The following is a 26034-nucleotide window of genomic DNA, read 5'->3' as shown; positions in this document are numbered from 1 at the left end:
TTTTTTCAAAAATGTGCTAAACAGTTTAGAAGCAGATCTTCTAGAAGTGGTAAATGCCTCACTTCTCTCTGGGAGTTTTCCAAATTCCCTAAAAAGTGCAGTTGTCAAGCCCCTCCTGAAAAAGAGCAATCTGGATAAGACCATATTAAGGAACTATAGACCGATCTCAAATCTTCCTTTCATAGGCAAGATCATTGAAAAAGTTGTCTTCAACCAGCTAAACAAATTCTTAAGCTCGAATGGATACTTTGACAATTTTCAATCTGGTTTCCGACCGCACCACACGATATAAAAGATAATAAACGATATTCGCTTAAATACTGATTCAGGCAAATTATCAGTGCTGGTACTACTCGACCTCAGTGCTGCATTTGACACTGTCGATCACAACATACTTCTTGACAGGCTGGAAAACTGGGTGGGGCTTTCTGGGATAGTCCTAAAATGGTTCAGGTCATACTTAGATGGGAGAGGTTATTATGTGAGTATAGGAGACCATAAGTCTGAGTGGACATCCATGACATGCGGAGTCCCTCAAGGCTCAATTCTTGCGCCACTCCTGTATATGCTCCCAATGAGCCAAATAATAAGAAATAACCAAATTGCTTACCACAGCTATGCAGACGACACACAGCTGTACTTAGCCCTATCGCCTAACGATTACAGCCCCATTGACTCCCTGTGCCGATGCATTGATGAAGTCAACAGTTGGATGTGTCAAAACTTTCTTCAATTAAACAAAGACAAAACTGAAGTTATTGCGTTTGGAAACAAAGATGAAGTTCTCAAGGTGAACGCATACCTTCACTCTAGGGGTCAAACAACTAAACATCAAGTCAGGAATCTTGGTGTGACACTAGAGTCAGACCTTAGTTTCAGTAGTCATGTCAAAGCAATAACTAAATCAGCATACTATCATCTGAAAAATATTGCAAGAATTAGATGCTTTGTTTCCAGACAAGACTTAGAGAAACTTGTGCATGCTTTCATCACCAGCAGGGTGGATTATTGTAATGGACTCCTCACTGGCCTTCCCAAAAAGACCATAAGACAGTTGCAGCTCATACAGAACGCTGCCGCTAGGATTCTGAGCAGAACGAGAAATTATGAACATATCACACCAGTCCTCAGGTCTTTACACTGGCTCCCAGTTAGATTTAGGATTGATTTTAAAGTATTATTACTGGTATATAAATCATTCAATGGCCTAGGACCTCAATATATTGCAGATATGCTCACTGAATATAAACCCAACAGATCACTCAGATCATTAGGATCATATCAGCTAGAAATACCAAGGGTTCACTCTAAACATGGCGAGTCTGCTTTTAGCTATTATGCCAGCCGCAGCTGGAACCAGCTCCAGAAGAGATCAGATGTGCTCCTACAGTGGTCACATTCAAATCCAGACTCAAAACACTTCTGTTTAGCTGTGCATTTACTGAATGAGCACTGTGCCGCTGTTCGTCCGACTGTTTGTACTGTACTGTATTTTATTTTATTTTATTTTTCTAAACTGTTTCTTATTTCTTTTAATTATTTTAATTTCTCCTATGTAAAGCACTTTGAATTGCCATTGTGTATGAAATGTGCTATATAAATAAACTTGCCTTGCCTTATAAATATGAACCTCGTCTGAGTGGCAAAGGGGGAGGTGTTGCTGTAATTTATAGTAATATTTTCAGAATTACTAAGAAGTCTAGTTTCAAATATAATTCTTTTGAAGTGAAGCTTAATGTAACACTATCTAGTGTAAATGATAAATCACGTTTGAGATATGTGCTGGCTACTGTATACAGGCCACCAGGGCACCATACAGACTTTATCAAAGAATTTGCTGATTTTCTATCAGAGTTAGTACTGGCTGCAGATAAAGTCCTAATTGTTGGTGATTTTAATATACATGTAGATAACGAAAAAGACGTATTGGGATTGGCATTTAAAGACATTCTTAACTCTATTGGAGTTAGACAACACGTGTCAGGACCTACTCATTGTCGTAATCATACTCTAGATCTAATATTATCACATGGAATAAATGTTGATGCCGTTGAAATTCTGCAGCAGAGCGATGACATCTCAGATTATTATCTAGCCTCGTGTAAATTACATTTAGCCAAGGCTGCAAAGCCGACTCCGTGTTACAAATATGTTAGACCTATCACTTCTGCCACTAAAGATTGCTTTATTAATAATCTTCAAGATCAGTTTCATCTCCTCAGCATACCAGATAGCTTAGAATAACTCGATGTTGTGACAGAAACTTTTGACTCTCTCTTTTCCAGCACTTTAGACACAGTTGCTCCGTTGCACTTAAAGAAGATTAAAGAAAATAGTCCAACGCCGTGGTACAACGAGCACACTCGGGCCCTTAAGAGAGCAGCCAGAAAAATGGAGTGCAACTGGAAGAAAACTAAACTAGAGGTATTTCGGATTTCATGGAAAGAGAGCCTGATTGCATACAGAGAGGCTTTACAAGCTGCTAGATCTGCTTATTTTTCATCCCTATTAGAAGAAAATAAACAAAACCCTAGGTATTTATTTGAAACAGTGGCTAAACTAACGAAAAATAAAGCTTCAAGCCCAGAAGTTTCCAAGCAATACAGCAGTAATGACTTTATGAACTTCTTTACTAACAAGATTGATAATATCAGCGAGAAAATTATAACTATGTAACCGTCTACTACAGTATCACATCAGGCAGTGCATTGTAGTCTCCCTGAGGAAAACTTTGATTCATTCATTGCTATAGGAGAGGAGAAATTTTCTAATCTCGTTAAATCATCTAGATCGACAACATGTATGTTAGACCCTATACCGACTAAGCTACTGAAAGAGATGCTTTCAGTATTTTCCTTTCTAGAAAGAAATGATATCTGCAAGGATTTTGAAACAGGATTTAGACCGTACCATAGTACTGACAGCTCTCGTTAGAGTAACACATGATTTGCTCTTATCATCCGATCGTGGTTGTATCTCTCTATTAGTGTTACTCGATCTTAGTGCTGCATTTGACACTATTGACCACAACATTCTTTTAAATAGACTCGAAAATGATGTTGGCATTAGTGGAATTGCATTAGCATGGTTTAAATCATACTTATCTGACCATTATCAGTTTGTAGCAGTAAATAAAGAGATGTCTCATCGATCACAAGTTCAGTATGGCGTACCACAAGGCTCAGTACTAGGACCGTTGCTGTTCACTCTGTACATGCTACCCTTGGGAGATATCATTAGGAAGCATGGCATTAGTTTTCACTGTTATGCCGACGATACTCAGCTCTATATTTCTTCACACCCTGACGAAACTTACCAATTCACAAAATTAACGGAATGCATAGCTGATATAAAAAATTGGAGTAATCCTACAACTTAATTCTAAAAAAACAGAGATTCTAATTATTGGACAAAAAACGTCCTCACTTAATAACCTAGAATACTGTCTAACACTTGATGGCTGCTCTGTTAAGTCTTCGTCGTCGGTTAGGAACCTGGGTGTGCTCTTTGACACCAATCTTTCATTTGAAAGTCATGTGTCTAGTATCTGTAAAACCGCATTCTTCCATCTTAAAAATATATCTAAATTACATAACATGCTCTCAATGACAAATGCGGAACAGTTAGTTCATGCGTTCATGACCTCAAGGCTAGATTACTGTAATGCTCTAATGGGTGGTTGCCCTGCACGCTTAATAAACAAACTACAGCTGGTCCAAAACGCAGCAGCTCGAGTTCTTACCAGAACCAGGAAGTATGACCATATTAGCCCGGTTCTGTCAACACTGCACTGGCTCCCTATTAAACATCGTATAAACTTTAAAATATTGCTGATTACTTAAAAAGCACTAAATGGTTTAGCTCTGCAGTACTTGAGCGAGCTCTTAACGCATCATAGTCCTTCACGTCTATTGCGATCTCAAAATTCTGGCCAGTTGACAATACCTAGAATATCAAAATCGACTGCTGGCGGTAGATCCTTTTCCTATTTAGCACCAAAACTATGGAACAGTCTTCCTACCATTGTCCGGGAAGCAGACACACTCTGTCAGTTCAAAGCCAGATTAAAAACACATCTCTTTGGCCTAGCATTCACATAATACATTATAGACTTCTATAATTCAATGTTAGGCTGCATAGATTAGGTCAGCCGGAACCGGGAACACTTCCCATAAATCCTGATGTACTCGTTTCATCATAAGAAGAATGGCATCTACGCTAATATTAGTCTCTCTGTTTATTCCGAGGTTTACCGCAGTCTGCCGGATCCAGGCCGTATCCAGATCTGACGAAGGACCTGCGCCTGGACGCGACGACAGCGCAGTACTGAAGTGTCAACTAGTTTCTTCCCTGTGAAGGCCTTCTTCCCTTTACCTCTGTACAGATAAAATGTGGTCGCGATAGTTCCGGTTCGCGTGGCTACGCAGACGCAAAATAATTTCTGTATTATACATTTTTAAGGCCAGACAAGTAGTTTATTGAGGGTTGATTTGTAAAGAAGGACTACTTGAAAACGTTCAGTGCTAAGGCTTGCATAAATAAACTTGATTGTTTTCTTATTATTTTCTTATTATTATCAATTTTGAAAATATCAATTATCATTGTTATATTTTTGTAGAAAAAAAACATGAAACATTGTTTTCAGGATTATTTGATGAATAGAAATTTCTTAAAGGGACAATGTGTAACTTTTTAGGTATTTTATTATCTAAAATGAATATTTTTATTCATAAATATATGTCCTCAATGGTGTACAAATACCTCTGCTAATTATCGGACTTATCCTCGTAAACGAAGAATTTATTATCTTTATATACATGGGACGGGTAGGTCAACGGAGGCTTCCATGTAGTTCCGCCATCTTGAAAAACTATGGCTGAGTCCCAATTCGCCTACTTATACTACGACCTAAAAGTATGTACTTTTTTTGTGATGAAAAAGTACATACTTTTGAGTGTGTAGCAAAAGAGTATGCACGTTCTGGGACATACTTCGATGACGTCATGCAACGTAAACGAGAACGTGGTTGCCTAGTTACGCACACCGCGACTGTTAACAAAACATTTAACATTTCATTCATTCTTATATATCCAATATAATTTTATTTACTATTCCCATCTTTTTTCCACAATACATTTTTAATGTGTTTACCAAATTGAGGAGTGAAGCAGGGCGTCGTCGTAGATCAACCAAACGCAGGTCGTGTGTGAGGCGGCTGGTTCTGACCATGTGCAAATGTGTGTAACGAAAGCTACTTATTTTCTGAGTTAAAATATTTAAAGTTTATAGTGTAACTATTGTTTAACGTATTTTATACTTAAGTATAATACTTAAAAATACCCCGATGAAAATGAACCATGCTTTTACTATAGTAAAAGTGTAGTAACCATGTTTCTTTGGTTGGACTGATAAAGTTAACATTTGTACAGCCACAGTATTACTACAAATAAGTCAGACAGAAACATCAAAAGAAATACATAAAAAAGACACTTGCATGACACTGTACTACTAGAGCCTTTTTATTTATTGTTTTGTAGCCTGCAATGAGGCGCTCAGTATCTTCATCGGACCCTACAAGATAAACACGGTACTTTTTTGGCACAACATAAACCCATTAATATTACGAGACGACAAAATATAACTTTAATTGGGGTTAAACATTTGAATTCTTAAAAACTGAGGGCGCATCTCCGCTGCATTCGACTGCCATGTTTACATCACCATCATCACCGCAAAGCTCCTCCCTCCCGCACGCAATGGGTTGTGGGCAATATTAGCCGTTAGAGTGTGCATTGATCTGCACTTCGAATTCTAACCGGAAATAGTAGACCATCCGGGTATCTTTGGAATACTCATTTCAACATACTACGATTTGGGACGTACTAATTCTAGTTTCGTATACTATTTAGGACGGATAGTATGCGAATTGGGACTCAGCACACAATAGCAGAGAGGGACAACAAGTACTAGGCCAACGCGTTTCCACAACGCGTTTTCGTTCAGAGCCAGCGTCACGTGACTGAAGCCAGCAGAAGCGGAGGAGCAGAGCAGTGAGAGGCGCTTGTCACGGCCCCGGCAAGTTTGAAAGGCTGCACTGTACGGTTATTTATAATGGAGGAGTCCACATATGCTGAGTCACAAGATAAGGAGTCCTCGTCGTCGAAAAAGTCCAAAAGAGACCGTAAAAGGAAATGTGAACGGAGATTTAAAAAAAAAAAACAAGGGTTAATGTCGGGATAGCTTTTTCCAGGTGGACAGAGCTAATGCAGGAGAAAGCTTTCTACTTTCTTCTCGACAGGCAAATCAATGTTACGGTCTTCATTACAAGCTTTTTTTCATTGCTTGGTTGTGTACTTTATTATATAATACTGGGCCGCTGGAAGTGGGATGCAGCACTCCCTGTTTTCACAGAATAGAGTTCGGGATCGTTGCGTCACGCCGCAATGCAATGTGGGAATCACGGTACGGAAGTAGATGTACTGTATAGTAGGCCCCAGCTAGCAGGGAACGTTCTCAGAACTTACGCTAACATTCCCTACAAGTTTGGTTAATGTTCTAAAGAGAACATTTGAATGTAATGTTTACCGAACATTTTAAGGATGTTTTCTCATTTAAAAAAATGTTCCTATAACGTTATATGAAAACTAAGATATAACATTTTAACTGCAACATTCAAAAGATGTTTTGGGAATGTTTCTGAAGTAACAAGTTGTACTATGATCTCAAAATATCATTGTCCCTATGTTTCATTATAACAAAAGAAAAACGTTCTCTCTGTCACGTTAGGAAAATGTTTTGAGGATATCATTGAGAGATGAGATGTTTAATGTTCTTTATAAAACGTTCTTCTAATGTTACGAGTTAACAAAATTATAACATTTTATTTGCAACATTTTGAGAATATTTTGGGAATGTTGTTAAAGTTAAAGTTTGTACAATGATCTCAAAATAACGTTGTCTTAATGTTTCATCATAACAAAAGAAGAACGTTCTCTCGGTCACGTTAGGAAAATGTTTTGAGGATATCATTGAGAGATGAGATGTTTATTGTTCTTTATAAAACGTTCTTTTAATGTGACGAGTTAACAAAATTATAACTTTTTATTTGCAACATTTTGAGAATATTTTGGGAATGTTGTTAAAGTTAAAGTTTGTACAATGATCTCAATATAACATTGTCCCAATTACACAAGTAACCTGCTCTGTCTTGTCTCGGCGTTTAGACGTTTCAGCGTTTTTTCTTTGATCCGCAATGTATTTTTCATTGCGTGACAACATGATGTGTGGCGTGAGAGCGCCATGGCTTGTTGGACATAGCAACAGTAACTAAAGGGGGCGGGTCTTTGCAAATTGCATTAACCATGGCTGCCTGTTTATTATCACTGGACTACTTCACTCTCGCATCTCCCAAAAGTTTTTTTTTGTTTGTTTTCTTGATTCCATTTTAATGGTTAAATTAAATTGCTATAACCAATTATTTAAAATGTAATGATTTAAGCAACTTTCTTCAAAGGTTAATCCAAACTTTTATTTGACGGATTGCCGTGTAGACCTTTGAGTCTCTCTGTGTTTTATGATATGATGATAGTTTTTCTCAAATGAAGCTAAAATGCTGCTGAAGTGACTCTCAGAGCGGCTGTATTGATGAAGTGCATTAATGTGCTCATATAGAAAAGACAGCAAAAACAAAATAAGCCAGAATTGCTTTTTTTTCTCAGGTTTTACTAATTTATCCTGTGATTCTGACTTTCAAACAGCCAATTGCGAGTTTATATCTCACACTTCTGAGAAAAAAAAGTTTGAATTGTGAGTCGCAATTACCTTTTTTAAAAATTGTATTCCATGGCGGAAACAAGCTTTCATATGCACAGACAGTAGCTCACATTTAACATGCAGATTGTGCGCACACAGAAACCTACTGGAGCACAGAAGGTTAGTGTCAACACTGTGCTGTGATTTCTCAATAAGAAACTGCGTAGAAACAGAAGTTATAGCATATATTTTTTTCTGCTTTTGAAGTAACTAAAACTTACAGCTTAGCTAATAGCAAAGAGACGATACACAGGTATGATTAAATCACACTAGAAATTGTTCCATCGCCAATGCATTCAAATGCAGTTCTACTTTATCTGTATCTGATTTAAAACAAGCAGAAATCTGTAAGAAATGTAACAATCCATAGACAATATAACTGATGAAAATGAGCTGTTCGTGAGCAGAGCAGTGCAAAAGCCTCGTGGGCAGTGCTGTGACATGCTGCAGCTGTGCTCAAGGTGACCTGAGTTCAAGGTTCACACTTCTCAAGCCAAGTTTGTAGTTTGTAAAAATAATTTAGCCTCTAGTTGTGTTATTAACATGTATATAATGGATTAAGTATAGGTTTTAAATTACAAAAACAAAATAGATACTCATAAGGTATCATATTTATACTTTTAAATAAACTAATCTAATTAATTTCTGATTAATAATTAGGCTGGCTAATTTTGAAAGTTTTCAAAGTCAATATTGCTTGTGATCTTAATATGTAATATGTATTTGTATTATTTTTGTTTACACTGTTGCATGATCTTCTTTTATAGGCTATGAGGAAAAACTCTACCATGCACACAGAGAATGGAGCTCAATTCTGCTAACTGGGATAGCAGCTGAAAAACAAGAAGAGAAGAACAGTAGAACACCTATTAATGCAGATGACTTTATTCTTTTTCTGCAAGAACAAAGACAACCAAATACTGATGATGAGCGCTCTGAGCAAACAGCAGTCAAGACGTGTGATTGCACATTGGACTTTACTGAGTTCTTCATGTAATGTTGGGCATCTACTGTACACAGAACTTCTAATCATTTATGTGGATGCCATTCATAATCCTGTTAGATTTTTGTTTTATTTTAGAGATTAATAAAATTGTATGTTTTAACAATGTTATAGCTAAGCATTTTTTATGTTTAAGAGAACATTTTGGGAACAAAAATAAAAACACCCCCTGAAAACTTTCTAAGAACGTTAGAGAATAATGTTGTAAGAATGTTACACCTAAACATTTTAATAATGTTTTTAAATAATGTTATCCAAACATTTAAAAGAACATTCTGGGAACAAAAATAAAACTATCCGCTTACAACATTATAAGAACGTTAGAGAATAATGTTATAAGAATGTTATTACTAAACATTTTAAAAATGTTTTTAAAAAAATGTTCTCTATACATTTAAAAAAACATTCTGGGAACAAAAATAAAACTACCCGCTGAAAACGTTCTATGAACGTTAGAGAATAATGTTATAAGAACGTTATTACTAAACATTTTTATAATGTTTTTAAAAAATTGTTATCCGAACATTTATAAGAACATTCTGGGAACAAAAATAAAACTACACGTTAAAAACATTATAAGAACGTTAGAGCATAATGTTATAAAAATGTTACTACTAAACATTTTAATAATGTTTTTAGAAAATGTTCTCTAAACATTTAAAGAAAAAATTCTGGGAACAAAAATAAAACTACCCGCTGAAAAGGTTTTATGAACGTTAGAGAATAATGTTAAAAGAATGTTACTACTAAACATTTTAATAATGTTTTTAAAGAATGTTCTCCAAACTTTTAAAAGAACATTCTAAGAAAAAAACTAAAACTAGCCGCTGAAAACATTTATAGAACAATACATGCTAATGTTCTTAGAACATTTTTAGAACAAAAAAATTCTAGCTGGGGCAGTAGGTAACGTTGATCATTTGGTCATTAATTTAGGTAATTTTTTGGAAAATGGTTCAGTATTGCTGTATTGTGAACTGCTGTAATCGGTCTCATGATCGACAGGGCAAACGCCTCATAAATCATATTAGTTTTCCCTATTTTCGTCGGATGGCTTGGGTCGCCGCTGGTCGTCAATATACTACCGGACGAAAACAGTGGATTATTGCACGTATGATAAATTACTCCTGAAGTGTAACAAACCCGCATAGACAAGCTTCGTAGCTCACAGAATCTGACAAGTGTGTGTGTCACCACTGATGCTTGGTTAACAGATCTGCACTGATCTGCACCAGCATGTACTCTAGAGGCCTTAGGCAATGCTCTTGCACCTTTCACCAGGTCTGAGCTGATCCTACTGGGCGATCTAAACTGGGACATGCTTAAGCCCCCTGAGAAAGTTGTACAACAGTTTGACTGTCTAAACCTTCACCAAATCATAAACCTGCCTACTAGATACAACACAAAAAATTGTGATAAGGCCACATTGATAGATGTTGATGCGAGGACGCCCCACTCTTGTACCAATCGGGTGTCTTTTGCAATGATCTCAGCGACCACTGTTTCATTGCTTGTGTTAGAAAACAACTTTTTGTCAAACAGCCTGTCATAATCACTACTAAGCGTATCCTAAAACATTTTGACGCTCAAGCTTTCTTGTGTGATTTGGCTTATGTGAGTTGGTATAGAGTCAGCCTGATTCCCACTGTGAGTGACGCATGGTTGTTGTTTAAAGACCTTCTTACTGCAGTGATCAACAAACATGCGCCATACAAAAAGATACGCATAAAAAACCGCAACAGCCCATGGGTTAACCGTGACCTAGCTGTTCTGCTTCAACAAAAAAATTCAGCCTGGCGCAAAGCCCGCAAGACACAATCTGCTGAAGACACCCTTTTATTTAGACAAATCAGGAACAAGGCCACACAAGCGGTGAGGGAGGCTAAAACTAGCTTCTTTAAAGAACAGTTCACACTTTGTGGAGCAAATCCAAAAGCATTTTGGAAAACGGTGAAAAAACTTGAAAACAAACCCCGGACCATTCCTTTGTCACTAAAAGTGGATGATATAGTTGTCACTAATAAAAACACCATGGCTAACGCATTCAATCACCACTTCATAAATTCAGGCTTTGTTCCCAAAGCTCCCATCTCTACTGCTATAGCTCCTGTAGCCTCTAATCCCTGCAGCCTTTCTGCACCTCCACACAGTTTTTCCATCCGCCCTGTTTTAATGGAGGAAGTCCTGAAAGAATTGACCGCTCTGGACCCCAATAAAGCAGTTGGGTCAGATGATCTTGCCGCCTTTTTTATTAAAATTGCTGCCCCTGTCATTGCGGCTCCATTAACAGCACTCATTAATCTCTCCATCCATACATCCGAGATTCCACCGGCTTGGAAAGAAGCGGTGGTGCTTCCACTATATAAGGGCGGTAATCAGGCTGATCTAAATAATTACAGGCCAATTTCAATCCTGCCTTGTGTGTCTAAAATTGTGGAGAAACTTGTCAACAAACAACTTATCAATTATCTGAATGCTTACGATATCATATCCGGGGCACAGTCTGGCTTCCGATCAGGGTATGGTTGTGTTACAGCTACCACTAAAGTACTCAATGATATTACATCTGCGTTAGATACCAAACAACACTGCGCTGCTATATTCATTGACCTTGCAAAAGCTTTTGACTCTGTGGTCCACAACATACTCATTGACAGACTCAGCAGCATTGGTGTCACTGATCACTCACTGGTTTGGTTCACAAATTTTCTCTCACACCGGGTTCAAAGTGTAAGATTAGAAAACCTTGTATCCCACTCTCTCCCGATCATCAGGGGTGTGCCCCAAGGTTCTATCCTTGCTCCAACTCTTTTTTTAATTTATATTAATACCATTCCATCGGCAGCTGGCAATTCTTTCATTCACTTATACGCTGATGATACAGTTCTTTATGCCACAGGTCCCTCCCCTGATGCGGTTCAAGCTACCCTGCAAGAAAGCTTTTACCAACTTCAACAATCCTTTACACAACTCAACCTCAGTCTCAATACCTCCAAAACAAAAATCATGTGGTTTCACCGAAAGGGTACTACGCCTCCACCTGCACTTAACATCACCACCTGTAATGGGGCTATTTTAGAACAAATCACTACATATAAATACTTGGGCATCTGGTTGGACACATCTCTTACTTATTCTACCCACATATCTAAGCTGCAATCTAAGGTTAAAGCCAAGCTTGGTTTTCTTTACAGAAACCGCTCTTCATTCACCACTTCTGCCAAACTTACTCTTATTCAAATGACCATCCTACCCATTTTAGACTACGGAGACATCATTTACAGGGTTGCTTGCAAATCCACCTTGTCTAAACTTGACACTCTTTATCATTCTGCTATCAGGTTTGCCACAAATGCTCCTTCCAACACACACCACTGCGCTCTTTACACATCTGTCAACTGGTCCTCCCTTCACAATCGCCGTAAAATTCACTGGTTCACTTTCATTTACAAGACCCTTCTTGGCCACTCACCACCTTACTTAGGTCACCTGCTGCAGCCAAAGCCCGTCACTTATGATACCCGGGCTTCACTTTATCTTCAATTAATAATCCCCAAAACCAAAACAGCCATTGGTCTAATAACATTTCAATCTGCTGCCGCTCGGGACTGGAATTCGCTCCAAAATACTCTCAAAATTGATAAGCTAATTTCAACTTCATCATTTAAATCTGTTATTTCACACCTGTTCACGGACACATGCAGCTGGTTCTCTTCATAGTCAAAAATAAAAATAATAAGGAGGAAGGGGAGAGGAAAAGGGAAAAAGAGAAGGGAAATGAGAAGGGGGATGTTTTTTTGTTTTTTTTTTAGCAAATATTTCTTTGTAGCTCCATTCATCATTTCTATATACATATAGCTGGTCAATGTGGTCTGTTGTCTACTGTGTTGAGTTTTCAATTGTATTTATGTAATTGCTTACCTGTAAGTATCTATTATGTTTTGTACCTTTTAACTCTACTTCCCCTTTCCCTAAGTGGTTATTCCACTTGTCAGGCCGCCATTGTAAATAAGAACTTGTTCTTAATGACTTGCCTGTAAAAATAAAGGTTAAATAAAAAAAATAAAAAATAAAAAAAAATAACGGTGCGAACGATTGTTTTCTCCGCGTTTACTTTGTAGATCTGCAGATCTTGCACTCATTCATTTGTGAAATGCAAGTGAGCCTCCAGTGACACGTTTTTAAATTGATCGGAGCAGAGACTTCAAACAGAAAGCACAAAGCCTTTCTTTAAAGTGAATTTCGTTTTGCATTAATTTGTATTTTAATAAATATATCTATATAGAAATGTCTACTTTTAAACAAACAATTCAAAACGAAAGAAAACAGACAGCTCTCTGCTTATGTACGTTAATCCGTATGCAATGTGCATTTCTCTCTGGCGCGTTCACTACAGCGAAGATCGCCAGTCGTCAACCTCATCTTTGCAGCCGACTGTGACAAAAAAAAAAAAAAACCCACTTGTTTATTAATAAACAATTAAAATGTGTGTGTGAATGTTGTTGCCGAGGGCACATGAAATTGTTAATCCGGCCCTGGATAGGAGAAAATATCAGGGAAACTGAGGCTTGGTAAGTTTTCATATTACTCCAGGCTTTGTTCATAGGGATCGATTCCGCCTATAATCAACTTTTTTTTAAAGTAGCGTTGTTTGGCTTCATTATGAAGTGTGTCCGTATATGGTATAGCCAACTTTTTTTTGTCACGGTCCATAACTCTTTCTGGATACCGGCCGGCTGAGCTAATATCTTATAAACAGGCTTTTGCGGTGCCTCTAAAATGGCCGCCGTTACCCACAATGCACCATTCCATAACATCTCGGTTGTTAAGTCGTGACGTAACCACTCTCCGATAATACTCTTTCCGGGTCCTCTACCGCTTTCGCTAGTGTTTTGGTCATTATTGAGTGTTTTTACAATGCCGCAGTGCTGTGTCCCGTGTCCCGAGCTAACTCACTTCAACCTCGTAAATCTTCTTTTTCATTGATGCCTGGACTCTACCCTTAATTATGCCACCTGAGTGATGAGCTACACTAACCACTCTGTTGGTGTTAAAGGAATTTAAACCCTTTTTGACCGCCAAGGGTGCCTCACTAAGAAGGACGTGATCGTAAATAAATGTACAGGTTCCACCATTGTTATTTCTGGACGAGAGGAGCGCTTGGACCCGGAAAAGGCTAAACGTCACGCGTGACGTCAGACTTAACAATCGGATTGTAAATGCAACGCATATGTTTGTTCATTAACATTTATTCATTTTTAGCATTTAGTCATTTATTTGTAATTAACACTTTAAGTGGGCTATTTAAAAAGTGTGAATTTATATGTTAGATTATGTTTTTAAAACATACGTGCAGAGTGTTACGTAATATTGTGTGTGCGGCGAAAGAATTTGTCCGCAGCTGAAAAAATAAATAAAAATCATTTCAATTCATTTCTATTTCCTGTCACTGTGCAGCTTCTTTTATTGTATGACACTGTAAACAGCCCAATAACCCTTTTCTTAACCCGTTGACCGGTCCATTGCATTACGAATAAAAGCAGAATCAATAAAGTCAAAATATGTGATGTGAAGTCCGGTTTGAGTGTGTGCGCTGTTTGAACGAGTGTTCTCACTGATAGGCTACGCTTGTGTGATTCGCAGAGTTTTGACGAGTTTTATAGTCTTGATATTGTTTCTTATTCAAAAGTGGTGATGACGCCCCCCCCTAACCCTAACCCCCCCCCACACACACACAAAAAAACCCTCAGCACCCCCAACCTAAAACCTCTTCCCGCGCCCCTGATATAATATACAAAAATATAATGAATAAAGAAGGCATCACTACTAATTACCATAGTTCATGTTTTTCACAGTCAATAATTCATACTGTAACACTCGTTTATTCGTTGAGTCAAGTTGCAGTTTGTTTGAAATAACAAACCTGTTCACCCGAAGGAAAACTCGAAGTGCTATTAGATCATCCTGTCATAGCTTTTTGGTACATAACGGCTACCATAGATGCAACACGCATTTGAAAAAGCGAGGCGATGAAGAGCACAATTTTTTTGAATGCAAAATACATTATCACCACTAGATGGGAGAAATGCTTACAAATTGTCCCTTTAAGAACAGAATTTAAAGTCCCCCTGTAGTCAATCATTTCATCCCTTAAAACTCATCTTTAATCACCAAAATTCCTGTGAAAAATTCCTGTGAAAAAATGTCTTCATGCCTTAAAATATCTTGAATGTAACTCGACACCCTTGCCTCATTTAGTATGCGCGGTTCTATGAATATGCAAATTAGCCCCGCCTCCACTCACTCACTCAGCTCAGAGATCCACTGGTTGACGATCACACGTTGATCTGATTGGTTACAAGGTAGTTTGTGACGTCAGAAACACCAGCGATTTCAAAGCGTGTGTTTGAGACTGTCTTTGGTTCACTGCAGTTTTAAGGAGGAAATACTCAGCAATGGTGTCGACTTATGAACTTACACATGGTTTGTCTTAAAGCAGATTAAAAACACCACATAGACACATAAACTACATTAAAAGCTGGATTTTCACCACAGGAGGACTTTAACATTTTAATATTTTTTAACATTATAAATGTTTGATCAATATAATGCATCCTTGATGAAAGATCTGACTGACCTGACCATTTGAATGATAGTGCATCACCATAGTGTTTCCACAATAATTATAACATTGATAATAATAATAAATGTTTCTTGAGCATCAAATCATCATATTAGAATGATTTCTGAAGGATCATGTGACACTGAAGACTGGAGTAGGCTAATGATGCTGAAAACTCAGGAATTACACTTTATATTCACATAGAAAACAGCTGTTTTACATTGGAATAATATTTCACTGTTTTCACAGTATTTTTGAGCTTTGGTGAGCAGAAGAGAGTCTTTCAAAAACATTAATAAATCTTAATTATCACAAACTTTTGTTGACCTGTGGTGTAAAAATACAGGCTTTAAACTTTTGTGCTTTTTTTAAAGCCAATAATGTGACATCTTAGCATTTATTTACAAAAGAACCACACTGACATTAAGAGAAAAACATGCTTAATATCAGAGCTGGAGCTCAGTGTGGATCCGGCTCTCGAGTCGTGTCCCGTTCCCATCATCCCTACTCTCCTGTGACCAAACCACTGTCCTCTCAAGATACAGTAAATACAGTATAAAAATAAAAAATAAAAGCAAAGACTAGACTCTCACCTCCTCCGCGGAACCAGCAGTACAGAGGGAAGAAGGAGAGCAGCATCAACACATACAGAGTTCCTACTTTTTCCTCAGGCAGCAGAAGATCGATGCCTCTGTGTTCCTGTGCCATGCTTTACTAAAGCTCTCTCTGTCTGTGTGTGTGTGTGTGTGTGTGTGTGTGTGTGTGTGTGTGTGTGTGTGTGTGTGAGAGAGAGGTTTGAACGACCTCCCTTCCAAAAACACACCCACACACTCCGACCACTTTCCACTGCTCTTTCTTTACACTTCATGAGCGTTTATAGAGCAACAAAAGCCTGCATAAGTAATTCATCACTTGTTTAGAAATGGCCTGTTTTCACAGTCACACAGAACGGGAGAATACAGTCGCCGCGTCGGCCGCTATTATCGGCTGTTTTCCTCCTGTGTAAACATTGCCTAGTTCCACTGGGAAACACTCAAAACCAGCCGCCACCCCAGCATGCAGAAAAACAACTCTTTGTATGGTGTGTTTATTTTTTAAGGAAAATATCAAAAATCAATAAAACAGTGTTCAGTGTGATTCAGAATACAGTCGCCAGTGTGTGTTTGAGTCCTTAATACCATTACATTCACACATGTGAGAACTGAACTCACACCTGTATCTTCAGGACTCAGAGATGTGGGGAAGGCCATATTAAAGTGTCCCGCTACGAATCAGGACACACTCAAATGTCATAAACTCATACATTTCACACGGTTTGTCGAATGCCTCTTTTACAGAGGTTTAAGGTGTTTCGTATGATAAGAAGAGACGTGTGAACAGCCTAATGATATCAGAGAGAAGTCGTGTGTGATTCTGTCCGGCACGGCATGAACTGATCCATCACATCTCTCAGTCTCTGATCCTCCTCAAGACTAAAGCCAGAAACTCCAGATGTGATTTCATGGCTTTAACCCTCATGTTGTGTTCGGGTCATTATGACACGGAGAGGATTTTCCCGGACCTGAAAATGCTAGTACATTTTATAGTATTGGACTGAAATGGACTGACTTTAGTCACTCAGAGTCTTGCAACTTCCCAATTGTTTTTTTGATGCTTTTTGTTGATGCCTGTGATTGACAGTCAGATCTCACACCCCCCTGCGCTGATTGGACCGGATGAAGCGGGAGCGCTGGATTTTTGCAAAACAAATTAACACGCTCCAGGTGGAGTAGAAGCTCGGGTTTTTTTCTAAAACCACCTTATTTATGTTGTTCTGTCGGATTATAGTGTCGATTACACTGAATATGAACAAAAAAATGTTGCCGACGGCAGCTTTAATTATAAAAACAAATGTCACTGTTTATCACACTAGTGTGCTTTAATGTTTAACCAGGAAATTTGTTTTGAAGGGCTTTTATTTAGTACAAAATGGCCGTCACACTTGTGATGTTCCCTGTTAAAAAATGATCGGCCTACAAAAAAATAGCTTACAAATCACATTATGCTATTTTATCAGTAAATGTTGTATTCAATCTTTTTTGTCAACTTGTTTTCTTTAAATTACAGGTTTTGTTTTGATAATGGCCTCATTGATCTGAACTTATACGCAGGACAAATTCTGCAACTTAATTTTTGTCCAGACTGTCAAACAAAGAAATGATGAACATGCAAAACCAAGAAAAATCCAACAGAATATTAAAGGGATACTCCACTTTAAAATGAAAATTCTGTCATCATATACTCATCCTCATGTTGTTTCAAACCTGTATGAATTTCTTTCTTCTGCTGAACAGAAAGGAAGATATTTAGAAGTATGTCAGTAACCAGACAGTTTCTGGTACCATTGACTTCCATAGTAGGAAAAAAATATACTATGGAAGTCAATGGTATCTAAAACTGTCTGGTTACTGGTATTCTTCTAAATAGTCAATGCATGTCTTTTTCTTTTTATATGAATATTTTCTGCATGGTAAAATAAAACCCGTAGATGTATTTTGTCTTTTTTTTGCCAGATAAAAATCTGAACCTAGTTTAATGTTTTGTTCTTCCCTCATATTTAAAAAGATTAAATATTTTCCTTGTATTTTGATGGTTTAATTGAACTTATATGGTCATTAAAAACAAACATCACTTTTAGCCAGTAAGACCACAGTATTTAGACAAACACAAGATGTTGAGACACAGTTACACACTTCACTATATGACAACTGTTCAGTGGCTTTTTATTCGTTGATCACATGACGTCACCTCCAGCTGGTTTGAGTCTGGAGATGTAAAACACAGGTGTGTTTGCAGAACAGAAGAAAGGAATGCATAATAAAATCTGTCACAATATCACGTTCATCTCAATGAGCTCTCATGATCAAGGCAGAAACTCACTGTAATAACTCCACTTTTCCAGCATGGGTTCAACACATACATTTACATTTCAGTTCCTAAACATTGTGCATACGAGAAAAACATCCAAATATTGTCCAAGATTGCCATGTTTCTCCAAAAATCCTTCAATAAAGCGCGGAATACAAAATGCAGGCCACAATAATAACCTGTGAAAATACACTTTAGTGGAAAAAGGTCTTGATATACAAATATAAAGTTCATTCTAATCAGCTAATTCTATTCAATCATATCATGAAGAGAGACAGAAATAATGAGTATCACAGTAACATCCAACAGGACTGAAGAAAGAGCATGAAGAAGAGGTTCACTGATGATGATGATGATGATGATGAAGCCTTCGCTCGGTTACGCCAGACTCCTGTGGCGAGGTTTGATTCTGGGATACAGCTGTTGAGGAGGAGAAGAAAACGACTGTAATACACAGACACTTTCTGTGGCTTTAGCATGTCAGTTAGAAACATCAATTATAGATTCACAAATACGGCATGCATGTTTAGCAATACAGGCTTTCATGAAGCGACACCAGCAGTACAGAGTAAACCACAGCGCTCAGGAGTAAACCACAGCGGTACAGAGTGAACCACAGCGCTCAGGAGTGAACCACAGCGGTCAGGAGTGAACCACAGCAGTACAGAGTAAACCACAGCGCTCAGGAGTAAACCACAGCGGTACAGAGTGAACCACAGCGCTCAGGAGTGAACCACAGCAGTACAGAGTGAACCACAGCGCTCAGGAGTAAACCACAGCGGTCAGGAGTAAACCACAGCGCTCAGGAGTAAACCACAGCGGTACAGAGTAAACCACAGCGCTCAGGAGTAAACCACAGCGGTACAGAGTGAACCACAGCGGTACAGAGTAAACCACAGCGCTCAGGAGTGAACCACAGCGCTCAGGAGTAAACCACAGCGGTACAGAGTGAACCACAGCGCTCAGGAGTGAACCACAGCGCTCAGGAGTGAACCACAGCGCTCAGGAGTGAACCACAGCGGTACAGAGTGAACCACAGCGCTCAGGAGTGAACCACAGCGCTCAGGAGTAAACCACAGCGGTCAGGAGTAAACCACAGCGGTACAGAGTGAACCACAGCGCTCAGGAGTGAACCACAACGGTACAGAGTAAACCACAGCGCTCAGGAGTGAACCACAGCGCTCAGGAGTGAACCACAGCGCTCAGGAGTGAAGCACAGCGGTACAGAGTGAACCACAGCGCTCAGGAGTGAACCACAGCGCTCAGGAGTGAACCACAGCGGTACAGAGTGAACCACAGCGCTCAGGAGTGAACCACAGCGCTCAGGAGTGAACCACAGCGCTCAGGAGTGAACCACAGCGCTCAGGAGTGAACCACAGCGCTCAGGAGTGAACCACAGCGCTCAGGAGTGAACCACAGCGCTCAGGAGTGAACCACAGCGCTCAGGAGTGAACCACAGCGGTACAGAGTGAACCACAGCACTCAGGAGTGAACCACAACGGTACAGAGTAAACCACAGCGGTACAGAGTAAACCACAGCGCTCAGGAGTGAACCACAGCGCTCAGGAGTGAACCACAGCGGTACAGAGTGAACCACAGCGGTACAGAGTGAACCACAGCGGTACAGAGTGAACCACAGCGGTACAGAGTGAACCACAGCGCTCAGGAGTGAACCACAGCGCTCAGGAGTGAACCACAGCGCTCAGGAGTAAACCACAGCGGTACAGAGTAAACCACAGCGGTACAGAGTAAACCACAGCGGTACAGAGTAAACCACAGCGGTACAGAGTGAACCACAGCGGTACAGAGTGAACCACAGCGGTACAGAGTGAACCACAGCGCTCAGGAGTGAACCACAGCGCTCAGGAGTGAACCACAGCGCTCAGGAGTGAACCACAGCGCTCAGGAGTGAACCACAGCGGTACAGAGTGAACCGCAGCGCTCAGGAGTGAACCACAGCGCTCAGGAGTGAACCACAGCGCTCAGGAGTGAACCACAGCGGTACAGAGTGAACCACAACGCTCAGGAGTGAACCACAGCGGTACAGAGTAAACCACAGCGCTCAGGAAAGACTTTTACACTGATAAACAGATCAATAACTGTTCATGTCGTAAACATCATCAATTATGAAACTAATTCAAACTGCTGTAAATCAGCTATAGAGAGACTGATTTTGTGAATATGTTGAATTATGGGGTAAAATCATACCCTATATATTGTGTTGTTATATATTGTATTAACAACACATCAATTAAATATTTACCATAGTATTCTGCATATTTAGTTAATTCTATCACTCCTTTTGAGCTAGAGCTTTCTATCCACAACCTTCTGCTTCATCAGAACAGCATAAGTTAAATGTGTTGTTCCCAGTGTGTGCTTTACACATTTACACGGAGAGAAGCAGAAGGTTCTGGGAGAGGGTTCAGGGAGAGGGTTCTGGGAGAGGGTTCTGGGAGAGGGTTCTGGGAGAGGGTTCTGGGAGAGGGTTCAGGGAGAGGGTTCAGGGAGAGGGTTCTGGGAGAGGGTTCTGGGAGAAAGGGTTCTGGGAGAGTGATCAGGGAGAGGGTTCAGAGAGAGGGTTCTGGGAGAGGGTTCTGGGAGAGTGATCAGGGAGAGGGTTCAGAGAGAGGGTTCAGGGAGAGGGTTCAGGGAGAGGGTTCAGGGAGAGGGTTCAGGGAGAGGGTTCAGGGAGAGGGTTCAGGGAGAGGGTTCAGGGAGAGGGTTCAGGGAGAGGGTTCAGGGAGAGGGTTCAGGGAGAGGGTTCTGGGAGAGGGTTCTGGGAGAGGGTTCAGGGAGAGTGATCAGCTGTTCGTGTCTTGGCAGAAAGCACGTACGGGAAGCCGATGACTGAGCAGCGTGTGTCGCACTGGACAGTGGTGGCGATTCCCCAGGCATATTCCAGTGAGGGTCATGCGCCCCCAGCTGGTTTACAGGCACACTCAAGCACGCAGGCTATCTGGCAATACAGGAGTAAGGACATCCCATAGTGAGACACTGAAACGTATGCTTGAAAGAGAACTATAGGTTACTTGTGTAACCCCAGTTCTCTAATTGCACTAAGTGAGGTGTCTCACCAGATCAGTCTTGCTGTGTGAAGCGAGAAGAGGTTTTTGAATGTCGTAATGACGTTGTGTTGCTGCTCTTACACTGAGGGATGGGGAAGCCACTCCCAGAGATTACGTCAACTGGGGCTGGCCTAATGTAATACGGCCTCTGAGGAAGACGCGGAGGGGGCGTATCCCATTGTGAGACACCGAAACGTATACTTGAAAGTGAACTATTGTTTCCTCACCTGTGTGGGCGTGTCCTAAATGCACTCTGTCTCTATCAAGCGGCAACCTTCCAGTCTCTCTCTTGAATCCAACACGGAAGAGACTTAAACTGCAATTCATCGACTGGCCACTAGAGACCGGCTGCAATCCCATAAACCCCCATGTTAAAATGCTCAACTTTACAGCGGAAAAACATGTTTACAGTTTGGTACAAAAAGTGGTTTTGGTCTATATAGCTAATGTTGCCCTTCATGACGACTGTGAGGGGGTGAATTTTTTTTAATAACTCATCCATTTAGATGATATTAAGCCTTCAAGTTCTGCATAATTAAGGGCGTGGCCACTTGAGTGACAGGTGGATTGCCGCTGACTAGCCGTTTGTCTGCTGTCTGCTAGCGTCACGTCACCTCAGCTAATCCGACTCGCTGCACATTTTCGTTTATCCGGGAGTGACGCGCGGCCAAGATGGCGACGGCCAGCTCCGCCCACTTTGGGCTTCAGAAATGCTGTTCAGAAACATTCGGGTGACGTCACGGACCATATTGTTTTACAGTCTATGGTCTCCACTCTAACGTGGGAGAGCGTGAGTGTGTGTGTGTGTGTGTGTGGTGTCACTCACCCCCAGCAGGTTTCGGGGGGCGTACCCCTCTCTGTTGCCCATGCGCACCCACCACCACTCGGTCTCGTCCTCATCCTCCCTGCGGCTCACACTCATGCTGTCGCCCTCTCTGAAGCTCAGCTCGTCGTCCTCCTCGCTCTCGTAGTCCCACAGGCCGTACACCACGCCTCGGTTCATGATGCCCATCTTCTCCTGCACACCTGTGAACACAGCGGTCAAACACACACGAGAACACAGCGGTCAAACACACACACACACCGCTGAGGACGCTTGAGTTGAGTTTATAAGTGTCATATATAATGCTGGAGTTATTACTAGCAACAAACAAAAGATTCGTCTACATGTAATCTTTGTAATCAGGCTGGATCTGATGTGTTTTATCAAACCCTGAGTTGTGCTGTTGTCTCTGAGGCTGATGTTGTGAGAACATGTTACATGCAGAAAATCAAGAAAAACTAGAGATTAAAATAAGACTGTGTATGTGACAATGATTAGAGTTTGTTGATGAACGTATCCAGACAGTTGGATAAAACGGTCTAATAAAACACATAATATATTAAAAGCGTCTTGTGTTTCCATGGTTTCTGCGGAAGTAAATCCGGGAATCGAGGTTAACACGGATATGATGTCATTGAGAGGTGAGGCAAGGCCATGGCTCGTTACACTAGTTAAAACTGCTGATTTCACTGGATTTAAAAATTATAGTCCCACAGACTAACTGTGCGTTCACACCAAATGCGAATAGCGCGTCTAATTGGACGCTTGAACATTTTGAATCCATTCGCGCGTCCAGAGCGAAATTGACGCTTGTCTGTTTGCAAGATGGCTGATGTTGATCGAGCATTCATTGAGAGAGTGACCGCATTGGAGCGAGGATCACCCTTCAGGACACGCTCTATCCCAGCTGCAGAGCGCCTGTCCATCTGTCTTCGGTTAGAAAATGTATATGAAATTTTAAATACAGTATATTAAATACTGAAAAACGATCAATGTTTTTCAAACTGTGGTACAGATACCACTGTTGGTGCTCTTTCTAGTGATACTCACTAGTATATACTCACTTTCTAGAGATACTCAGTTTACTGCTATATTGAATATTATATTCTGCTATATTGCTATACTCTATTTTGAATGAGTGACTCCGGGCGGGAGTTTATCCTGTCACTTCACCACGTGACAGCATCAAGCAGGCTCCTGATTGGTTAACGCAGCGCGAACAGACGCCAATGTTCAGACGCCAATGTTTCAACTCGGGCGTCAGACACGAATTCGCGTCAAACGCGTGAATGCACAAAAAGCACCAAATAAAATCATTCGCGTGTAACGTGCGTATCGCGCCAAATGCTTAATTGGCATCCACCGCGCCGCGCTAAACGCCTCATTCACGCCTCATTCGCACCGCAGGACCTCCAGACGTGCGTAAACGCATCTTTACACTGACTTAACATTGAAATCACTCGCACCAGACGCTCTATTCGCATTTGGTGTTAAAGCAGCATAAGAGTCTCATCTAGCCAAACCATTTGTCATTTTCTAAAAAAAAATATATATATACTTAACCACAAATGATGAGACACACATTATGTAAATCAGGTTGAAAGGTCACGCGTGTTCCGGTTCAGAAATGAAGGGAAGGGCGAAAAACTAATTTTCTCCTCCAACTTCAAAATCGTTCGACATCGTTGTTTTACCTTTTATCTTTTTATAGAAGATTTTTTTGTAAATGGCATTTGACTCAGTCTTTGCACGTTGGCTTTGTAAACACTGGGTCGGTGCTTCCTCCTATGTCACGCGTGACCTTTCAATCTGATTACGAGCATTTGTGGTCAAAAGTATATCAATGTTTATTTTGTTATAAAATGTCGGCTGGTTTGTGTGGATAAGACTCTTATTCCTCGGCTGGATTGTGTCGAGACTTTGAAGCTGCACTATTTGGACCTTCAACCCGTTGGACCCCATTGAAGACACTATATGGAGAACAATCCTGGAATGATTTACTCAAAAATTTCTTTTCGACTGAAAAAAGAAAGACGTGAACATCTTGGATGACGAGGGGGAGAGTAAATTATCAGGAAATTTTCATTCTGAATTGAACTACTCCACTAAGTCGACTGTAAATGATCCCATGATTGGTGCACATGCAGTGCCGGCCCGAGCCTTTTGGGGGCCCTAAGCAGAATTTGATTTGGGGGCCCCCTCCCACCACGCAGTCACCTGTGCTTGACGATTATTGACACAATGTCACGCTATAATGTTACATTATAAATTAATACAATGAGGTTATGTATTAATACAAAATAAATACTTAATAAAAAATATATACTTAAAGTTTTAACTTTTTCTTTACTCTTTTACTAACTCTTGGAAACTTCTGAAAACAAACTGTCACAAAACATATAAAAAAAAATATTTGCAAAATATCCTCCAACGTTTTGCAACACTTTGCAGTTTTGAATGATGTCTTGTATGAACATGACGGGAGTATGTTTTTATGTTTCTTCTGTTCGATCGCGCCCACGCCTCACACACACACACACACACAAACACACACACCATATTCCAGCTTTGTAATCTTCCACTGTGATGTTTCCAAGCACATTTTTGCGCGTGTGAAGAGGATGATTTTTTTTCGTCGATATTGGAACGTGAGTGAAGTACAACGCCTATGATAAAGAATAGTTTACCATCCAAATCCATCGCGAATGTTGAAACATTTTGATTATGAGAGAGATACGTGAACCCAACGCCGCTTACTTTCACTTTCGCTTTAAATTATTTCGTTTTGGCTTGTTTATAGTTATTTTTTTATTCTTGTTCTGTTCTGAATAATCAGTTTCATCATCTCAGCATCTCAGATAGCTTAGAAGAACTAGATATTACAACAGAAACGTTTAACTCTCTCTTTTCCAGCACTTTAGACACAGTTGCTCCGTTGCGCTTAAAGAAGATTAAAGAAAATAGTCCAACGCCGTGGTACAACGAGCACACTCGGGCCCTTAAGAGAGCAGCCAGAAACATGGAGCGCAACTGGAAGAAAACAAAACTAGAGGTATTTCGCATTTCATGGAAAGAGAGCTCAATTACTTACAGAGAGGCTTTAAAAGCTGCTAGATCTGCTTATTTTTCAACCCTATTAGAAGAAAATAAACATAATCCTAGGTATTTATTTGAAACGGTGGCTAAACTAACGAAAAATAAAGCTTCAAGCACCGAAGTTTCCAAGCAACACAGCAGTAATGACTTTATGAACTTCTTCACTTATAAGATTGATAATATCAGGGACAAAATTATAACTATGCAACCGTCTACTACAGTATCACATCAGGCAGTGCATTGTAGTCTCCCTGAGGAAAAATTTGATTCATTCGTTGCTATAGGAGAGGAAGAATTTACTAAACTCATTAAATCATCTAAATCTACAACATGTATGTTAGACCCTATACCGACTAAGCTACTGAAAGAGATGCTTCCAGAGGTCATAGATCCTCTTCTTAATATCATTAATTCGTCTTTGTCTCTAGGATACGTACCAAAAAACTTTAAGCTGGCTATGATTAAACCGCTTGTTAAAAAAATGCAACTTGATCCTTCAGAATTAGTCAATTACAGGCCGATCTCGAATCTACCTTTTCTGTCAAAGATATTAGAAAAGGCAGTATCCTCACAACTGTGTTCCTTTCTTGAAAGAAATGATATCTGCGAGGATTTCCAGTCAGGATTTAGACCGTACCATAGTACCGAAACAGCTCTCGTTAGAGTCACAAATGATTTGCTCTTATCATCCGATCGTGGTTGT

At 40.0% G+C, this 26034-nt stretch overlaps 2 protein-coding genes across 3 annotated transcripts in view; both read right to left on the bottom strand.

Moving 5' to 3' along the window:
- The window catches only part of LOC309486468 (A-type potassium channel modulatory protein KCNIP2), a 29512-nt gene extending 13344 nt beyond the window's left edge, over nucleotides 1-16168 (bottom strand). The window contains exon 1 of the mRNA XM_082153792.1: nucleotides 16031-16168. Within this exon, the coding sequence (XP_082009918.1) occupies nucleotides 16031-16145 (115 nt within the window). The 5' untranslated portion in view covers nucleotides 16146-16168. The remainder of the gene's footprint in view (nucleotides 1-16030) is intronic.
- Nucleotides 16169-18182: 2014 nt separating this feature from the next.
- Nucleotides 18183-26034, bottom strand: part of tp53bp2a (tumor protein p53 binding protein, 2a) — a 52072-nt gene continuing 44220 nt past the window's right edge. For both annotated transcript variants that reach the window (XM_082153754.1, XM_082153755.1), the window contains 2 exons: nucleotides 22239-22438; nucleotides 18183-18764 (listed from right to left, as the gene is read on the bottom strand). In XM_082153754.1, the coding sequence (XP_082009880.1) occupies nucleotides 18723-18764; nucleotides 22239-22438 (242 nt within the window). In that variant the 3' untranslated portion in view covers nucleotides 18183-18722. The remainder of the gene's footprint in view (nucleotides 18765-22238; nucleotides 22439-26034) is intronic.

The sequence above is a fragment of the Leuciscus leuciscus genome (genome assembly GCF_965113295.1).
Source record: "Leuciscus leuciscus genome assembly, chromosome: 22".
Taxonomy (NCBI): domain Eukaryota; kingdom Metazoa; phylum Chordata; class Actinopteri; order Cypriniformes; family Leuciscidae; genus Leuciscus; species Leuciscus leuciscus.
This window is presented reverse-complemented; position numbering and strand designations above follow the sequence as displayed.